The following is a 19,411-nucleotide window of genomic DNA, read 5'->3' as shown; positions in this document are numbered from 1 at the left end:
CAATAAGCTATAAATTGGAAGTTAAATATACCTTCATTGAAAAAGTAATTTGAAAATTACCTAGTTTGCATTAAAATTCATCACCACACAAAAAAATGTTGCACAAAATATCAGGAGTGTGTTTGAATGGAGATAAGGACACTAAGGCAAGGAACAGAACTTAGGATAATATTTTAATGTGTACTTCAGAAATCAAAATGGGTCACACTGGATTACAATTTAAATTACTTATATAAAAATGCTGCAGTTCCCAGTTTACTTGAAGGTAGTAAATTAAAAAATTCTGATTCTACTAAACTTTCAAGTTCGGCTAGGGGCTTTTAAAAAAGCTTTTAAGAGCTCTGCTGTATTATTTATAAACCCAGTACCCTGCTAGGTTTCAGGCACATAAATCAAGCCTGCTTTAAATCTGCGGTCTGTAGCTATTTATTGACATCATCATTTGACGAGCTACAGTTCTGTTTTTTTAAAAAAAAAAGAAACCATCAAGGCTGGAGATGATAGGTATATTTAGCACATTCCAGCTCTATCAGGTAGTTTTTCAAGATAATGCTCAAATTTTAACTGATCTAACCAATTTGTTCCAAAATCTACTTTAGTAAACTATTCCATATTCTGAATAACCCCCCTGGATAATGAAACCTTCCCCTTCAACCCACATTAATCTTCAAAGCATAGAATAATACGCTACTCAATCTATTGTACCTGTATGGTTATTTAAAAGCCCAATCAAATTAATCACACCACCCCCTGCTCTTTCCTCATTCCCCTGCAAATGTTTCCATTTCAAGTTTGAGGATCTCTCAAAACTTCCCGTAGCATTGTTTAAAGGAGAACAACTCCAGTTTCTGCATACAACTGGTGTCCCTCAAGCGTGGTGCCATTCTAGTTAAATAATTTCTGCACCTCAAGGTCTCAACATCCTTCATAAAATGTGGTGCCCAGAAACAAACACTCCAGCTGAACTTTCTGGCTTATTCAAGTCTTCTGGATCTGAGGTTGCTACCCATTCAAATATTGCAGAGTTGTCCTCTGCAAAACTTGTGTTGAAAACCTCACCACCTGCCCCTGAACCTACTGGCCTGTTCTCTTGCTGTATCCTCGTGTTATCTCTCTAGCCCATGCATATTTTAGTAGGTCCTGTTTACTGTTTTCCAATCTAGCTTAATCCTTCCTGCAACACATTTTAGAAATGTGCACAATGCTCAATAATAGATCGAAACAAGTAATCCTGCTATGCTATACAGTCCGATATCCTTTCCCTTTTGAGCAGCAGCCAGACACTAGCTCAAGGGACCTTACCTATCATAACTCCACAATTGCTCTTCCATCTATTTGGTCGACCCCTTTCCAATGACAGCCTAAATATTCCAACTAGTGGTGGTCATAATAAATCCCATATGGCCCAGATGTTTTGCTTATTTGAATCTTATTCAAAGATCCAGCAGCAATGGCCTTGGAACATCCACATTGCTTCTGCTCCTAAACTGTCATTCCCTCATTAACACTGAACTACAAAATTCACACACTTTTGCCCATGTCCACAATGGCAAATCTTAGCACTTTTCTGAAATTGGTGACACTGAACACATCATTCCCACCCACCCTTCTGTTATGCTTACAACTTATCTCTACTTCCATAAATTTAAATTTTTGTGCTAGTTTTTAGACGGCCAATTTAGTTTTTCTCTTAACATTGATCTGCACTTTCCATTCCAGTAGATGATCTTTGGTATCAGAATGCTTTTAATTTACTCTTAATAGCTTTCATTACTTTGTCATCCATTGAGGCACTGTGGGGCAGGATCCTTCAAGGAGCTTCTTCACACCAAGCAGCTGCACAAGAAAATTAGTTCTGATACCTTCACTTACAATTTCAACCCGGGTCTAAGTACTTTGCCTGATCAATGCAGCCTTTTACTTTTTGCAGGGGAACAAAGATTAGGTAGCATCTCAAAGTCACCGTCTTTGCGAGTTACATTTAGTTTGTCACTTCCATACAAATTTGAGAATGCAAAAAAAAGTCGATAACGTTGATTTAAGTTGCACTGCAGGCAGGATATAGTTTTCTTCCAGTACTGTCTTCCAAGCACTAAGTAAAAGATCACCGTTTGGAGGCTAGTCAGTTAGATTAACCTTAATAGATTTTCTATCAGTTCATGCTCAAATAGGTTTGATAGGTTGCATTTACACATTTAAACAGTTTTGTAGAACACATTTGGGATACTTAAATTTCAAAGTAACAATCAGGTTTTCAAGATTGGTTTGTTAAAAGGCTGAAACTGGGTTAGAAGTCTACAATAAAACAAATGTCTAGATAGAGTGCTCACATAAGTAATAACAGTTAACCGACAACAGCACTTTGTGGTTTTGCAAGATTAGGGGTGCCAAGCAATTAACAAATGATTTATCTCCCTTCTACATTTTAATCTCAGTGAATCTGTTTTAGCTGGCTCCGATTTTGCCAGTTTCAGATATGCAAAGCTCCAAATTTGCAAAGCCATGTTCTGAATCCAAGGACACCTGAAAAAAGTCCAATGCCGCTTTGGAACAGGCCATCTCAACAGGCACCTTGCAAATGTTAATAAGGGACCTAATGCCTGTTTAAGGACTATTTTTGGAAATCCATCAGTGCTGAGCATGCTCAGCTCAGGTTTTCCTGTTCCAAGTGTGGCCTAACCAGGGATCCTTAAAAAGCGATCAGAGGTTATCAAAAAACAAAGTCCAAGCATTTTTAACATAATACTAATCAGCATTTCATACAGTTCTTACATGTAATACAGGATGAGGTCCATACCAATAACAAAATATGAATTTGCTGGATTATGTACATCATAGACAGGGAAGCTTCAGTAAGGGGGCAAGATGTCACCACCCATGAGCTAAGGTTGCCACCTGAAGAGTGTTTGTTCATCACCCAAGGCGACAAGGTGATTCAATTCCAGTCATTGAAAACAATTAACATGAGATCGGAATACCATCTTTGCTTAGTTTCTTCGTATTTTTTCCAAATTTTGATTCTAAATACAATTCCCAATAATAAACTAAGATCAGAATCATCTCAAGTTCCAACTATCTGACAAAATAAAGCAGAAACCAGACAGGCATATGCAGTTTAAGCTATGACAGGCCAAATTAATTTCTGCACGGTTGATCATTTCTCTTCTCATTTGTCATTGCCTCCCCATTCAACGCCATCATGGGTTTATTTACTTAAAAAGGTAACAGTCAAGATCCCAAAGGCCGAGCAATCTACCATTAACCCCAACTCAGGAAGTTCCCAGGTTCAATTGCTGATGTTTGATGGACTGACTGATCTTGATCGATTCAGTGGAATAATGCCGCAGCCAAGAATCAACACATTCAAGGGTCAGTTTGATGCAACACCGCAGGAATGAGGATAGTCATATACCCCAACAGTGTATAATCCCACACTTACAATTTTAAAAATCACTAGGCCCATTACAGTCCAGTGCTCAAAAGACAGTGCATGGAATCCCCTTAAACCGAGGGAAGGGTCCCCGAGTGTTGGTGACAATTCCAGGCCGAGTTCCTATCTCTCAAGCAGAGAGCCTTGTGTACTCAGAGCAACAGCTGGCCCAGTACAGACCCTTAGCCCAACCCTGGCCTAGTAAGGACCCTCACCCCAATCCCAACCACAGTTTGCAGACTATCACCAAATGCTGCATTTCACACACTATGCATCGATAGGAGCAGGAACAGGCTAATTGGCCCCTCATGCCTGCTTTGTCATTCAATAAGGCCATGACTGATCGGATTGTGGCCTTAACTCCATTTTCCTGCCTGTGCCCCATAATCCTTGGTTTTCTTGTCAATCAAAAATCTGTCCAACTTGGCCTTGAATACATTCAATGACCCGGCCTCCGCAACTCTGGGGAAGAAAATTCCAGACTAACGACCCTCAAAGAAGAATTCATCCTGATCTGTCTTAAATGGGAAACCTCTTATTTTAAAACTGTGCCCCCTAATTCTAGGTTCCCTAAGGTGAAACAGCCTCTTAGCAACAACCTTGTCTAGCCCCCTCAGGATCTGATAAGTTTCAGTAAGATTAACTCTTACCCTTCTAAACTCCAAAGAGCATGGGTCTAACCTGCTCAACCTTTCCTCAAGACAAACCCTTCATTCCAGGAATCAGCCGAGTGAGCCTTCTCTGAACTGCTTCCAATGCAAATATATCCCTCTAAGGTGATCAAAACTACACAGTACTCCAGATATGGTTTACCAATACCCTGTATTATTGAAGCAAGACTTTGCTACTTTTATACTCCATCCCTTGCAATAACTGGCCAACATTCCATTTACCTTCCTAATTACTTGCTGTACATAAATGCTGACTTTGGTGATTCATATACAAGGACACCTAGATCTCCCTGTACTGCAGCATTCTGTATTCTCTCTCCATTTAGGTATTCTGCTTTTCTATCCTTCCTGGCAAAATGGACCACCTTTTATTTTCCCCACATAATACTCCATCTGCCAAATTTTTACTCACTTATCTAAATCCTTTTGCATCCTCAACTTTCTTTCCTACCTATCTTTGTATAATCAGCACATTTGGCTACAAGTCTGAACCTTCATTCAAGTCATTAATATAGATCGTAAATAGTCAAGGTCCGAGCACTGATCCCTGCAGCACTCCACTAGTCAGTTTGCTAACCTGGCCACCCTGACTCGGAATACATATTACTGTTCCTTCACTGTCACTGGGTCAAAATCCTGGAACTCCCTAAAAGCACTGTGGATGTACCTACACCACATGGACTGCAGCAGTTCAAGAGGGCAGCTCACCACCAGCCCTTAAGGTCAATAAATGCTGGCCTAGTCAGGGACACCAACATCCCAAGAATAAAAAAACCCGAAACTGACCCATTTATTTTGACTGTTTCCTGTTAGTTAGCCAATGCTCTATCCATGTTGAACTATCACCCCCAACACCTTGTGCAGTAATCTTTTGTGTGGCACCGTATCGAATGCCTGTTGGAAAACCAACACAGTACATCTACTGGCTTCCCTGTATCCACCCAGCTCGTTACTTCCTCAAAGTAGTCTAATAAAGTTGTCAAACACTATTTCCCTTTCACAAAACCATGTTGATTCTATGATTTTCTAAATGCTCTGCCACTACCTCCTTAATAATAGATTGCAGCATTTTCCCAATGACAGGCGCTAAGATAACTGGCTAATATAGTTTCCTCTTTTGTCTCCCTCCTTTCTTGAACAGAGGTGGTGTTACATTTTCAGTTTTCCAATCTCCTGGGACCTTTCCAGAAACTAGGGAATTTTGGAAGATTACAACCAATACATCCACTACGTCTGCAGCCACTTTTAATACCTTAGAATGCAGGCCATCAGGTCCAGGGAACATGTCAGCCTTAAGTTCCTTGCCCATTACTTTTTCTCCAGTGATAATGATAGTTCCTCCCTCCCTTTTACCTCTTGATTTTCTACTATTCTTGGGGCATTTTGTGTCTTCTACTGTGAAACAGATACAAAATACTTGTTCAAAGCCTCTTATTTTGTTTCCCTTTAATGCCTCAGTTACATGCACTAAGGGGCCAATGCTCCCTTTCCTTTCTATATACTAGGAAAAGCTTTTACTACCTGTTTCTCTATTTCTTGCTAGTTACATCTCATACTCCAATTTCACCCTCTAAGTCATCCTTGGCTGGTTCCTAAAACTTTCCCAATCTTCTGGGCTACCACTAATCTTTGCAGGATTTGTACATCTCTTTCAATTTTATACTTCCTTAACTTCCTCCATTAGCCACAGATGGTGCATCTTTCTTGTAGAGAGTCTCTCAGTGGAATATATCTCTGTTGAATTGTGAAATATCTCCTTAAATGTCTGCCACTGCTTCTCTATCACCTTCCCTTTTAACCTATTTACCCAATCCACTTCAGCCAACTCTCTTCATACCCTTCTAATTGACTTTATTCAAGTTTAAAACACTGGTTCTGGACCCACATTTCTCACTCAAATGGAATGTGAAATTCTACCATGCTATGATCACTATTGCCTAGAGGATCCTTTACTATGAGATAATTAATCCTGTTTCATTACACATGACCAGTTCTAAAATAGCCTGTTCTCTGGTTGCTTACAGAATGTATTGTTTTAAGAAACTGTCCCAAATACACTTTACGAACTCATCCTCCAGGCTTTGTCAATTGATGTGAAGATTAAAGTCACTTACGAATATTGCAAGCTCCCAATTATTTCGTGTCATATATTCTGTCCTACTGTTTAGCTACTGTTGGGGTTCCCTAAACTACTCACCATTCATGTTGATTCTTTTTCTATAGAAATTAAACCTCGAGCTACATTCAGACTCTGAACCAACCAAGATACCTTTGAGGACAGAAAGTTTCACGTACCATACCCCCCCACAAGCCCCCTCTTCTCCACAGCCTGAGGATGCAGATTGAAAGCAAACACACACTCATCCCCACCCCTGGGATGGTATTTTAAATAACTGGAGTTCTTTTAAATCCCTCCCTTGCTCAATACTGCAGAGCTGTGGGCCCAGGGGTATGGACCTTCTGTTAGCTGCTACTGTGAAGACACTCAGTAGAGATGGCTCCCTGGGCCTGCTCCTAGCCTCGTTAGCGGTGGGGATTTTCCAGGCTAACTCTCTCCTTCCCAGCTTCAGTCATGTTGGAAGTGGCTGTGGCTGATGAAGGTCCTGCTCCTGGCCCCCACTTGGTTTAGGGCATCTCTTGCCTGCTTTTTTTTACTTATTCAGCTTTCTGTCTTCAACATCACAGAGGATGTTGAATGGGGTCGGATTGGTCAGCGATTATTGGGTCGAAGTGATTGATGATGGTGCAGCTGAAAGTCTCCTGCTGTCACAGTCCAGAATAACTGCTCCTTAACCTCCAAACACTGGTTTACCCCCCTCCTGTCATTGCTGCTCCTCCAATCATAGATTCTGTCTCTGGAGGATTAGCAAAAGGGGTTGGTAAGGGACCTGTGATTGGAGGAGCTGGTGCAGCCAGTGTGGAAAAGACAAAAGCTGTGACTGGAGGAACAGCTCCCCACATATTCTGTCTCCCCCATACTCGCTGCTCCTCCAATCACAACTATAGATTAGTTTCTCACTCTCACTGATGCTTGCGTTTTCAATTGCTCAGCCATGTTTGAACTACAGAGGTGGTGAGGGTCAGAAACATATTTAGAATGGTGGAATTTCAGAATCCAAATGTCAGAAATCCACCAAATGTGGAAATTTCTCACCCGATTAAAGCAAATGGAACATCATAATATAAGTAATGTACTTGGCTTACGATGCTGCCACCAGGCACTAAACTGCATCAGCTCAATCTATGCTAGTGAAGAAAGCAAACAATGTTGAGTGCTTCAATGTCACTGGATTTCTGCAGCACTTCATACAGAACACGTTGTGAAGGGACAGTCAATTGCATCAGAAACTGCTAATGTATTCTCACTTGAATCCAGATTCCAGAGCTCAGTGTACATAAGGTAGCTCCCTACATTTGTGCTATTAAACTCGTGTACTATACCCTCCCATTAAATTCAAGCCCTATACTTCCATGTTTCCAAGATGAAACATTTTAACGAGTTCTGAGCTTTTGGGATCCTCTTGAATTTGCAGAACAGCCATGGCAGTCCAGTTTATACATTCACCCAACTGTTGTATTAAAAAGTAGTTAAGTGTAAACTTTATTTATCTTTCTTCATTGGAGCTTGTATCTGTAAAACCTTGTTGGATTGAGCCCAAAATTCTGTAGAACACACATTTAATTTATCTAGACTCCCAACAACCCTGAATACTTAAAAATCTCAACAGCATTCTTCCCAAAATCTCTCTTTGGATGCTAAATCTTTTTCCCTCCAAAAAGGAAGAGTAAAACATCTCCAAACTGTTGCCATGTTGTTATGAAATAAAGTTACCCCTTTTCTCCCTTGCAGCTGGCACTTTCGGTCCCGCAGTTTGAATGGTTTGGTGCTGACTCCTTGTTCCAGTAGCCACCGTAGGACCTCCTCTATTAGATGTCGTCATGTTACCTTTGACAGGGCCCACCTGCAACATATATAGTAAGCAAGTTCAAACTTGGTATCTCATTGCAATCACAAATTTACAGCTAACAAAACACTCACCTTCATGAGTGAACAATTCATTGTTCCTCAAACGTTATTTACTGAAAAATAATTCATAATATGGAGATGCATTGGAAACAAAATTTATTTGTAATTAGCCAGGGAATTTCTAACTAAACCATAATATATTACCAGCACAATTACTCAATACTACAGCCCTGCCTTTTGAAGTAATTACCTTTGCAGCAGCTGTGAATCTGGGTGCACTGGGTGCCTTTGTCACGAGCAGCTCTTGTTTCTTAGACATTGATCTTGTCACTCTCAAATCATAAGCTGAAGGCACTAAACCCTAGAAGAAAAAAAATTACAGCTTACACAACACTTTTTTTGTTCAGTAGCAATATGTTATGGCTATTAAATAACCTTGGATAACCAAGTCACAAGTTGCAAAATAAATGTTCATTAAGCTGACTTTTCCATGAATTTAACCAGAATGCTTTGCTCCCTCACTTGGAACTCAATAACTATAATACTATGATAAAAGTAAAATACTGCAATGCTGGATATCTGAAACAAAAACAGAAATTGCTGGAAAAACTCAGGTCTAGCAGCATCTGTGGAGAGAGTCTGTATGACCGCTCTGAAGAATGGACTTGAAACATTAACTCTGTTTCTCTCTCCATTGATGCTGCTAGACCTGAGTTTTTCCAGCACTGTGTTTTTTTATTTGTGAACTATAATTCTCTAACTGTCAATATCCACTAGGCCTGCAATCTGCACACCATGACAGGTTTGCTGCAAGTCCGCACAACATTAATGTTCTAGGGTGTTGCGTCTCAGTACGGTAGGTCTGAAGAGGTCTATGTGGTCACATGTAGGTTAAGTTTTTATTGGCTCTTAGAACTATTTACAAATTTACAGTAAAGGGTACAAGCCAGGAGATGTCTCCATTCTTGCTGGTACACATAGCTCTGTCCAACACTAGACTAACCCTGGGTGTGGGTCATGTGCTCCCTTACATCACTGCGGGCAGTACTGTACTCAGTCCCACATTAACCCTGTGCACCAGACCTTTTATACCACACCTCCGCTCAACTCCAAACATGTCTTTATCCAATGCATTAAGTGATTATAGTAATAATATTGTAAGGCATAAGGTAAAGTATCACACATTTACATTGTCATTACTACATTCTCACTACCCTATTGCCCCTTTTCAAGTCCTTGAATTCAAAGATTCTGGCGGTCTGGAGGCCTTATAACCCTTCTATATCTCGTTCACACTACTGTCGGAGGAATAGTAAGATCTGTCGTTGCTGGTTCTTCCTGCAGGTTTGGAGGTTGTTCTGGCATCTGGGTATGTTTTCATCCTTTTCTCTTGCATCGACCTACACTTGGTCAGTTTGGTTGTTCCACTGGTCAGTGGTTGCTACACTAACTTGTTTCTTACAGGGTGGACGAGCATTGTGCTCGTCTCCTCGTTCCCCTCCACCATTTCCCGTTATGTGGGCCGTTGCGACGTGTGGAAGTTTACATTTCAAAAATGGCACCCTTGTTCCCACTTGTTCCACAATTTAACCCAAATTTTGAGTACTTTCTTCTCCAGTGGTTTTTCGAGCTTATTTCTTTTCATTCAGCACAGCAACTGCTCTGGAAAGTTGAGTTGCCTTATATGAGAGCTCTACAGAGAACTCAAACTAAGTTTGATGATTTCACCTGGGCATTCAATTCTGTTCAGAATCTTTCTTCCATGGCCAACTGCTCCATCGACTCTTTCAATTCACTCATTAGATTGTCAATTGCTTTGCAGAATTTCTATCTGTTTTCAAAGCCTGGATTTGCTCTTCCATATTGCATTATCTCAACCTTCACGTTGTTCAGATTTGACCAAAGTAGTTGATCAGTTTTGGCTGTTAATTCTGCTTTCAAGCAACTGTTCTGATGCATCAGCCATTCTCTCCTGTTCCAGGTTTTGCATGATGCTTATTCAAGACTGATGCGTGAAGATCATCAAGTTTTAATTTAAGATCTTTGTTGAATTTGCTTCTACAAGTTCGTCATTTAAGCGTTTCAAGTCTTCTTTCACCTCCTGTAAGAGACATCCCAGGTGTTCTCATCAGCTCTCATTTTTCCTTTACAAACTCATCTTTCATACATGAAAGTTGGTTCTCTACACTGTGTATTACTCTGTATATTCCTTCAAGTTCACATTTCTGTAATTGCACTTCTGCCAATTGTTTGAGACTCTTCACGCTTGAGAAGTTCTACTTACTTTTGCTATTCTAGATTCTTAAACTCCCTTTTTCCCAACAAAATTAAGTTTATTTGTGGGTTTAGGAATGAGCTTTAGCTTTAATGTTTAAGTTTGATTTGTATTCCTGTATCGGTGCGTTAAGAAAATGTCAAGTTGAGTTTTAGTTTCACTTTAAAAAGGTACCTCCATTTCTAATGAGCTTATGACTGGAAGAGAAGTTAAACAAACCCAAGAGTAGAAAAACTGGGCTGAGGCAGGGGTCCAGGGAGGCAGGTCCTTCCCACAGCCACACAGTTAGAAACAGCAGTTTTTGGGTTCAGTTTTGAAGATAGCTGCAGGCAAAAGCAGCTGAGAAGGGGCAGATAGTCAGTCCCAAGCTAAAGTTGGTTGCAAGTGGCTGCCAGAGAGAGACTGGAGCAAAAGGGCCAGAAAGCAAGTCCCTAGCTAAAGAAGAAAGCCCCAAATCCAGAGGAGTGTGAAGTCCCAAGCAGACCTTATAATCAAAGGAAAGACAGGAACCTGGAAACTGTCCTGTTAAGTGAAGTTACGAGTGAGAGGCAGAGAAAGGCTCCAAGCTGCAGGAAGCAGAATTAAAGCGACATAAAAGATTGAGAGAAGTCAGAAGGTCCAAAGAGACAAAAAGAAAGATCTGTAACTCTTTGGTATGGGCATGTGAAGCAGTGGTACTGTTGACACCTGGTCTTAGTGTGTCTGTGCATGGAAGAAAGGTTGAACATGTGACGACCCAGAGGAGAGGAACATCAGAAGGCGTGTTCGAAACCCTGGAGGTGAATCTTTGCGGAACGCATCCGAGAGAAAGCATCAGTTTGGGAGATGATTCAAAGGAGAGTTCTTGGAAAGTGGAGATAGGAAACCCTCGTGTGAAAGATGGAGTTCAGTGAGACTGGTTGACTCATGGTGTAATAAGTGTCTGGGGGTGGGGTGGGGGCGGCAGTTGAGGAGCGATCCATAGCATCTGTCTAGGGTGGGATCTGTCACTTGGTTTCAGACCACAGGTTGGCCATTGGTTTACATGGACTGTACTTATTGTGAACATTAGAGTATAAGATAGCTTTTGTAACTTGTGTTGTCCTTACAAATCTGTATATATCTATAAAGGTACTGTTGCGGGTGAAGGAGTATGGTAACATTAGTTCATCTTTTCTTATTGAATAAATGTTTTACTCTGTTAAAAGCTCATTGGCTGACTCTGTTCAGTAGCCCCTCTCCATATAGCTAACCAAACAAATAAATGTTAGGATCTATTAAGCTGTGTTCCACCCTGGGATCAGGCTTGTCCAGTGGTAACCTCAGCTAGGGATCATAGGATTCATCTCCGTATATATCTTTGGAAACGTTATGTTTTCAAGTTATTTTTCCAAATGTCCACCAATTTTCTTCAGCTCTCTAGTCTCTTGTACATCTTCGCTTTCCCCTGGAATATAGAATATTTCTGAGTCTTCTCTGCCAGTTGGTTCTTCAGTTCTCTCAAAACCGCAACTTGAGTGCATTTTCTGCCGGCTGTATTTCTGGTTGGGTTTTCCCAACAATGGATTCAAAGTTATTTCCTTCTGATATCTTTGTGACATCTGAAATTTTTACGTTCAGATCTTGAACAGTTTGGTTCATTATTTTATCATGCGTTTTCAAAAATATATACTCAGCTTAAATCTTGAGCCATAACTTTCGAGTTCTACAGCTCAATTTGGGGGTACCCCAAAGATGCGCTGGGGAATTCCCCTCGGAAGTTCCCAGGTAAGGATTTGCACGGCAATTGCCCAGATGTGAAAACTTCCTCTGGATAATTGTCCTTCTCTGGGAACCATCCAAAAATGCGATTTAAATCGCAAAGTTAGGATGGTTCCGCCAGGACTACACGAATAGTTACCCAGAAAAAGAATTAAAACCTATAACTTCTGGGTAATTATTGTCAGACCGACACCCACGGGAAAACCCCCATTGACCTGACCCAACACCACCGGCATCTTCCCCCTCCAAATCCTATCCACGTACCTTCTCCCTGGCTTGTCAATTTCACCGGGTACTTTAAATTTACCTGTTTTCCGACAGCTTGTGCTGCAAAAAAAAAAAAAAGGGGCATGGCCTCCTCGAATCTGCTGGTGCTGCACTTCACTGGGGGCTGTGAGGAGTCTTTTGATGCAGGCCCCAAGCAGCTCTAGCAATCGGAAGCGTCAGCGTAATTTTCATGAGCAGGTAAGTATGCATTTATTTCTTCCAATTCCTGTAGGCCATCTCTTTCGTTAGTTGGAAATTACAGCCCCGTGTTTCAAATCTCCCAATTCAGCTTTGATGTGAACATTTTCCAACCTTACTTCATTATCTTTTCACAGGGTTTGTGTATTTTGGACTTCATCAGATAGCTTTTCTACATTCACAGCCAGCTGCTTGCTCCACACTGTCACCTGCTGTACAGTTCAGGTATGTTTTGGGGGTTCCAAAAAGATATTTATGCAACTTCCAGAAAGCTCATTGGCTCTCTGGTGCTCTCATATGGTTTGCTTGGGTAGTGTCTTTTTTCCCTTTGTAGATTTACTGGGGGTTTTCTGTCCATCTTTTTAATCTCTGCTCACTGCATAACTCGAAGATTAAAATATTCGTTGAATATTTCATCGAAGATGGTTGAGGGTTCAATCAATACCTTGCATTAGGATTACTTCCTCTACAAGTTCACCAAACCAATATAAAAGTATTAATCTGAACCTTTTCTGACTTCATCTTAGATCTGATGTACTCCAGTAATTTAGAAATTCCCTTCTCAATAAATGCCAAAATTTCCATTAGGTTTGGCCCTTGGGCAAGTCCAAATTGTTCTGGGTGTGTTGAATCCATGGTCAAAAAATTTATGAGTAGGTTCTGCTTTAATTTCAGGATGGTGTCACCAATCACTTGGGGATAAAGGGATTTCCCGCGCTTGCAGGTTTTGACGGGATCCACTAGAATGGCAATCGTTCTCAGCTTGAAATTTTTAAAAAACAAATGGCTGCTTCGATCGACTGCCTGTTGAGTTCTCTTGCTCAGCATCTTACTTTAAAGTTGCAAATTTAATCCTGGCTTTTGCTTTCTCTCAGCTGAGTTTAGAAGTCATGAATCTCCCGGATTATTTAATTATTTTTTCCCGTTTCGAAGTGAACTCAGGGCTTAGGTTTTAGCGACATGTTTTTTCAAATTGCACTTCTGACTTTGGATTGATTTCCCAGGACTTACTGTAGGTTGGAGTTTTAAAGGGTTTAGCGGTGTGCTCTGGGATTTGATGAAGGAAACACAATGTGGTCTTTGGCTGCAGTAAGGAATTTTAAATCAGTCTCTTCAGCTTCCAAGCCTTTCCTTAGACTTTGTTCCTGACGATTTTTCTCTGTGCCACTGCTTCTGGAGCGTTTCAGTTCAGACTGCTTTGCTGAATTTTTCTGTCTTCCAGCAATTTTGTTTTTCTCTGCATTTTCTGAGAGATTTTGAGTTTTTCCAAAGATGTAGGGTGTTGCTTACAGCTCGCTAGGTCCGAAGAAGTCTTCATAGTCATACGTCGGTCAATTAAGTCTTTATTGACTCATAATTATTTACAAATATACAGTTGAGGTTACAAAGCTAGGAGCTGTCTCCATGCTTGCTGGCACACACGGCTCCAACACTTAAATGGCTCCTAGGTGCAAGTCATACTCTTACATCACTGTACTCAGTCCCACATTAACCCTATATTTGCCAGACCCTTATACTGCAATTAACACCGACTGGCTCAGATTTCAAAAATTAGTATATACAAGTTGCACCATGTAAAATGAAAATACGCTCAAGATCGCCGAATCAAACTTCACTAATCACTAGTGTGTGTGCAGTGTCAGAGAGGCTATCACCTCCCATTTGCGACCCCTCACAACTCATGTGTGCCACAGTGGTGGTTGGAGCTCTGAAACAGCATTGGTCTCAAATTCTCTTTTCACCACCATCTGCCTTGTTCCATCTCCAAATGCTACCTCAAAAAAAGAGAGAGTTTGATGCACAAAGTTTACCAAACAGATCCATTGAGTCTGTGACAGCCTTTACTGCAATGAAACTGATTCCACTCCTCTTTTCCTCTGGCACTGTACTTCCAATGTGACCCCATTTTACCATTTGAAAATTGCCATGACCCCAGACAACAACCAAAACAAAAGAATAAAACACAGTAACATTCGGTATATAATTATTAAAATTCAGGTATTATAAATCAACATAAAATACATATAGACATGAAAATCCGTGTTTTGAAGTAATTTGTAAAATTATATGTCCCAATGTAGGTTTCAGCCAAGCTCTCCATATTCCCTGGTGACAGAGGATTCCAACCCCCCCACCGTAACCGGCCCCTTCCCCCCACAATGGTTTTGATTTAGTGGCTGGTGCCTGTGAAACCGCACGACCTCCTGGTTTTTCCTACACTCAGTCAATGACTTGCGCCAAGTCAGCGCACAGACACCCCAGGCCCACTCCGTACTCACCCCTAGAAGTACTAAGGTTAAAAAAGTCACTTTGGATGGCTCACCGTCCACCCCTTTGCTGATTGGTGGTATCAATCCAGTGGGTCCAGGGCTGTCCTGCTAGGGTCTCTTTCTCCCTCAGGAGTGGGGAGCAGGCTGGGGGAAAGCTTGTGACCGAATATACTGCTCCTGCCCCAGTTTGGGAGCTGCTGCTCTAGCACCATCTTTCTCAACTTCAAATGGTTATTTCTCTTCCCTTCAAAAACTACAGCGAAGCTTTCCATCCCCTAACACAACAGAACCTTACGGCACAATAACAGACAATTCAGCCCAACAAGTCTATGAACAAAAGAACCAAAAGGGGCAAGAGTAGCCCATTCTTCGATCAGCATAATTTAAAAACCACTTTCTTCTTACTCACTACTTCTGCAGTGAAGACGGTCTCTAGTCTTTTCTCAGAACTAGAGTTCCTTATCGCCAATAGTAGAGATTCACCAGGAAGATGGCTGCTCTCAGACTCTAATGTCCTTTCCATAACGGGCAGTTGCACAAAGTCTTATGACCTAACCACTGCATTCTGCAAACATATAGCCTCTGTGACCATCCTCAGCTGGTTCTTCACCAGCTTCTTGAAATTTTTGTTTAATTTCGACAAATGAAGATTATATCATGCAGAGTTGTTATAAACACTGTACCTTAGCTTTTGGCTTTACTGTATTTTGTGGCTGAAAGGGAACCACATCTGGTCTGTAAATCCCAACTTTGAAGATTTGCTTGGGTTTCTCACGCTCTGCCTTCAGTTTCCGTAGTATCTTTTCCTCCTTATAACGCTGCAACATCTCCAAACGTCCTACCTGTGGTGGTGCTGCTGTCCTCGAAGACTCTGATAAGATCAAGTTCAACGGACATTAACTAAAGGAAATACTTTCAGCATATTACCATATCCCAATTGACAGGACACACTCCAGGTTTGTACAACACACTAGGGATGCACAGGAGTAGCAAAGGACAACAGACAAGACTTGCGTTCAGAACTACCCCCAATGCCAAATCGTTACAAGCAAAAAAAGTCACAGGCACCAAGAGGCAATACTTGAAAGGCTTCAATGGGGCGCAAGGTTTACAAGTTAACCTCAATGCCCACCACCCACAGATATGGTTCGGAGGGACTGGGGCATGCGTTAGAAACTGGAAGGAACAAGTGTCTATGGTGCAAAGAAAACTGGGCATGTGGGAGCAACGCTCCCTCTCCATTGTGGGTAAGAACCCGGTCATCAGGTGTGAGGCACTCTCGCTGTTGCAGGTCTGGCCCATTCCACACTCCTGCATGATGGTGATTATCCGAGCCATCTTTCGCTTTATCTGGAGGTTGAAAATGGATCGTGTCCGCAGGGACACGATGTACAAGCCTCTAGATGGGGGACAGGACATGCGCAACATTGCCCTCATCTTGAAGGCCACCTTTGTGTGCGGCTGCATCAAGCTGTGCGTAGACCCTCGGTACGCAAACACCAAGTGTCACTACGTGGGGAGGTGCTACTTGTCCCCGGTGTTGCGAAGGATGGGTCTGACCACGCTGCCGCGGAACGCTCCAAGTAGTTGGACCGTACTGTACCACCTGTCCCTCGTGGAAAAATTTATGCAGAGCAACACCTTTGACCACAAGTCCATCCGGCAGTGGTCGGCACGTAACATCTTAGAGCCCCTGCGGGAAAAGGAGATGGTGGATCCTGTCGGATGGTTCCCCGAGCAGACTATCAAAGTCATTTGGCAGACTGCCTCATCGCCAGAACTTTCCAACAAGCACCAAGAAGTAGGACGAGACCGTTGTTCACCTCCTTGTGGATTGGGCCTTTGCAAAGGTCTGGAGAGAGATGCAGTGGTTTCTGTCGAGGTTCATCCCGAGCAGCTCTGTGACACAGGACTCCGTGCTCTACGGGCTGTTCTCAGGGACACACCGAGGCAAACATCAACTGCAGCTGGAGGATCAAATCGGTGAAAGAAGTTCTTTGGTCTGCCCGAAACCTGTTGGCCTTCCAGTGCAAAGAGTTGTCCCCAACCGAGTGTTGCAGACTGGCACATTCCAAGGACCAGGACTACGTGCTGAGGGACGCACTAAAGCTTGGGGCAGCCGCTGCAAAGGTGCAATGGGGAAAGGTCGCCGTGTAAGACCTTTCTGCCATAGTGCACTGAGGGGATACAAATTGTATAGACCCCTCGGGATGTACGGCTCACAATGAATGTAGGCAGTGAAGTGTATTATAATTGTATTGAAGCACCTCAGAGTGCAACATGATGTTGATAACTCCAATACCATTGCACTGTCTGACTGTCTATAATGACCTATGGAAATGATTGTAATATTCATTGATTGTTTTGATCTCGTGATCCATGTATAAAAGTTGAATCTGCTTGCACCTTTTGTGATGGCCCTTTAGAAATGTTTTGTAATGTTCTTCCAGATATTTTATGAATAAAGTATTTTTTCAAAAAAAAACACACCCATCTCCCTCTCCTCTCCCTTCCCCCCCCCCCACCCATCTCCCTCTCCTCTCCCTTCCCCCCCCCCACCCATCTCCCTCTCCTCTCCCTTCCCCCCCCACCCATCTCCCTCTCCTCTCCCTTCCCCCCCCCCACCCATCTCCCTCTCCTCTCCCTTCCCCCCCCACCCATCTCCCTCTCCTCTCCCTTCCCCCCCCACCCATCTCCCTCTCCTCTCCCTTCCCCCCCCACCCATCTCCCTCTCCTCTCCCTTCCCCCCCCACCCATCTCCCTCTCCTCTCCCTTCCCCCCCCACCCATCTCCCTCTCCTCTCCCTTCCCCCCCTACCCATCTCCCTCTCCTCTCCCTTCCCCCCCCACCCATCTCCCTCTCCTCTCCCTTCCCCCCCCACCCATCTCCTCTCCCTTCCCCCCCACCCATCTCCCTCTCCTCTCCCTCCCCCCCCACCCATCTCCCTCTCCTCTCCCTCCCCCCCCCACCCATCTCCCTCTCCTCTCCCTCCCCACCCCACCCATCTCCCTCTCCTCTCCCTCCCCCCCCACCCATCTCCCTCTCCTCTCCCTCCCCCCACCCCACCCATCTCCCTCTCCTCTCCCATCTCCTCTCCCTCCCCCCACCCCACCCATCTCCCTCTCCTCTCCCATCTCCTCTCCCTCCCCCCACCCATCTCCTCTCCCTCCCCCCACCCCACCCATCTCCCTCTCCTCTCCCTCCCCCCACCCCACCCATCTCCATCTCCTCTCCCTCCCCCCACCCCACCCATCTCCCTCTCCTCTCCCTCCCCCCACCCCACCCATCTCCCTCTCCTCTCCCTCCCCCCACCCCACCCATCTCCCTCTCCTCTCCCTCCCCCCACCCCACCCATCTCCCTCTCCTCTCCCTCCCCCCACCCCACCCATCTCCCTCTCCTCTCCCTCCCCCCACCCCACCCATCTCCCTCTCCTCTCCCTCCCCCCACCCCACCCATCTCCCTCTCCTCTCCCTCCCCCCACCCCACCCATCTCCCTCTCCTCTCCCTCCCCCCACCCCACCCATCTCCCTCTCCTCTCCCCCCACCCACCCCACCCATCTCCCTCCCCCCCTCCCACCCAATCTCCCTCCCCCCCTCCCACCCAATCTCCCTCCCCCCCTCCCACCCAATCTCCCTCCCCCCCTCCCACCCAATCTCCCTCCCCCCCTCCCACCCAATCTCCCTCCCCCCCATCCACCCAATCTCCCTCCCCCCCTCCCACCCAATCTCCCTCCCCCCCTCCCACCCAATCTCCCTCCCCCCCTCCCACCCAATCTCCCTCCGCGTTGGGCCCAGTCACTCACTGGGGTGCCCCGGATCCGCGGCCTCTCCGTGCTGCTCGCCGGCGGCGAGCCCCAGGCTCAGGGGCGGCGCCTCGAGGCGGCGGCTCTTCCTCAACTGCCGGTCCCGGTTCTCCTTCTGCGAGCGGGAGCGGCTCCGGGCCTGTTTCACCCGCAGCGCCTCCACACTCAAGCCCGCCGTCGCCTTGTAGCGCTCACTGAAGCGGCTGGCTCCGGCCTCCATGACCGCGGTATGATCAGGAATGAAAAGCTGACACTTCAACCGCCGCCGCTCTAGAAACTTCCAGCCGAGAGCGTTAAAAATTCAAAATAATCCGCCTGACCGCTGATTGGATCAGCGGCCGCTTTTAAATATTTATTAGTTAGCCCTTTTGATTGGTTGGACCCGAACGTAGCACCGCCCACTCGGGTTGAATCCCAATTATGATTGGTTAACGAGACGCCAGGGCGTAAAGAACGTCCACGCGACGTCCAATCGTCTCCCACCGCCCACCCCCACCCCCACCGACACCGGCGCCCTAAACGTCGATCCCCATTGGTGAATCGGACGCCAGGAACGTGCGACGCCACGTCCAATCGTATCCCACCCCTCACCAAACGTCAATCCCCATTGGTGCATTTGAAGCAGGTACGTGAGAAGGAAAAACTTAAACGCGCGATGGCCATCTCCCAAAGGCGCATGAAACGGCGGCTCTGATTGGCTGAATTCAAGGCGGTAGATTTGAAGTGAAGACTGGGCTCCATGTCCCCTGGCACCACAAGAAATGAGAGCCTGGGATACACAAGAGACCA

General features: G+C 44.4%; 1 protein-coding gene across 2 annotated transcripts in view; it reads right to left on the bottom strand.

The window, feature by feature from the left end:
* Nucleotides 1-18,943, bottom strand: part of dlgap5 (discs, large (Drosophila) homolog-associated protein 5) — a 50,483-nt gene extending 31,540 nt beyond the window's left edge. Inside the window, exons 1-4 of one of the 2 annotated variants that reach the window (XM_078531612.1) lie at nucleotides 18,623-18,943; nucleotides 15,502-15,689; nucleotides 8,319-8,429; nucleotides 7,934-8,063 (exon numbers count right to left, since the gene is read on the bottom strand). In XM_078531612.1, the coding sequence (XP_078387738.1) occupies nucleotides 7,934-8,063; nucleotides 8,319-8,429; nucleotides 15,502-15,689; nucleotides 18,623-18,842 (649 nt within the window). In that variant the 5' untranslated portion in view covers nucleotides 18,843-18,943. Of the gene's footprint in view, nucleotides 1-7,933; nucleotides 8,064-8,318; nucleotides 8,430-12,390; nucleotides 12,438-15,501; nucleotides 15,690-18,622 lie in introns of those variants that run through there. The other variant, XM_078531613.1, reaches the window with a different exon arrangement.
* Between the last annotated feature and the right edge of the window lie 468 nt (nucleotides 18,944-19,411).

The sequence above is a fragment of the Cetorhinus maximus genome, chromosome 29, assembly GCF_964194155.1.
Source record: "Cetorhinus maximus chromosome 29, sCetMax3.hap1.1, whole genome shotgun sequence".
Lineage (NCBI taxonomy): Eukaryota > Metazoa > Chordata > Chondrichthyes > Lamniformes > Cetorhinidae > Cetorhinus > Cetorhinus maximus.
The sequence above is the reverse complement of the archived record's forward strand: the minus strand, read 5'-3'. Positions and strand labels throughout refer to the sequence as shown.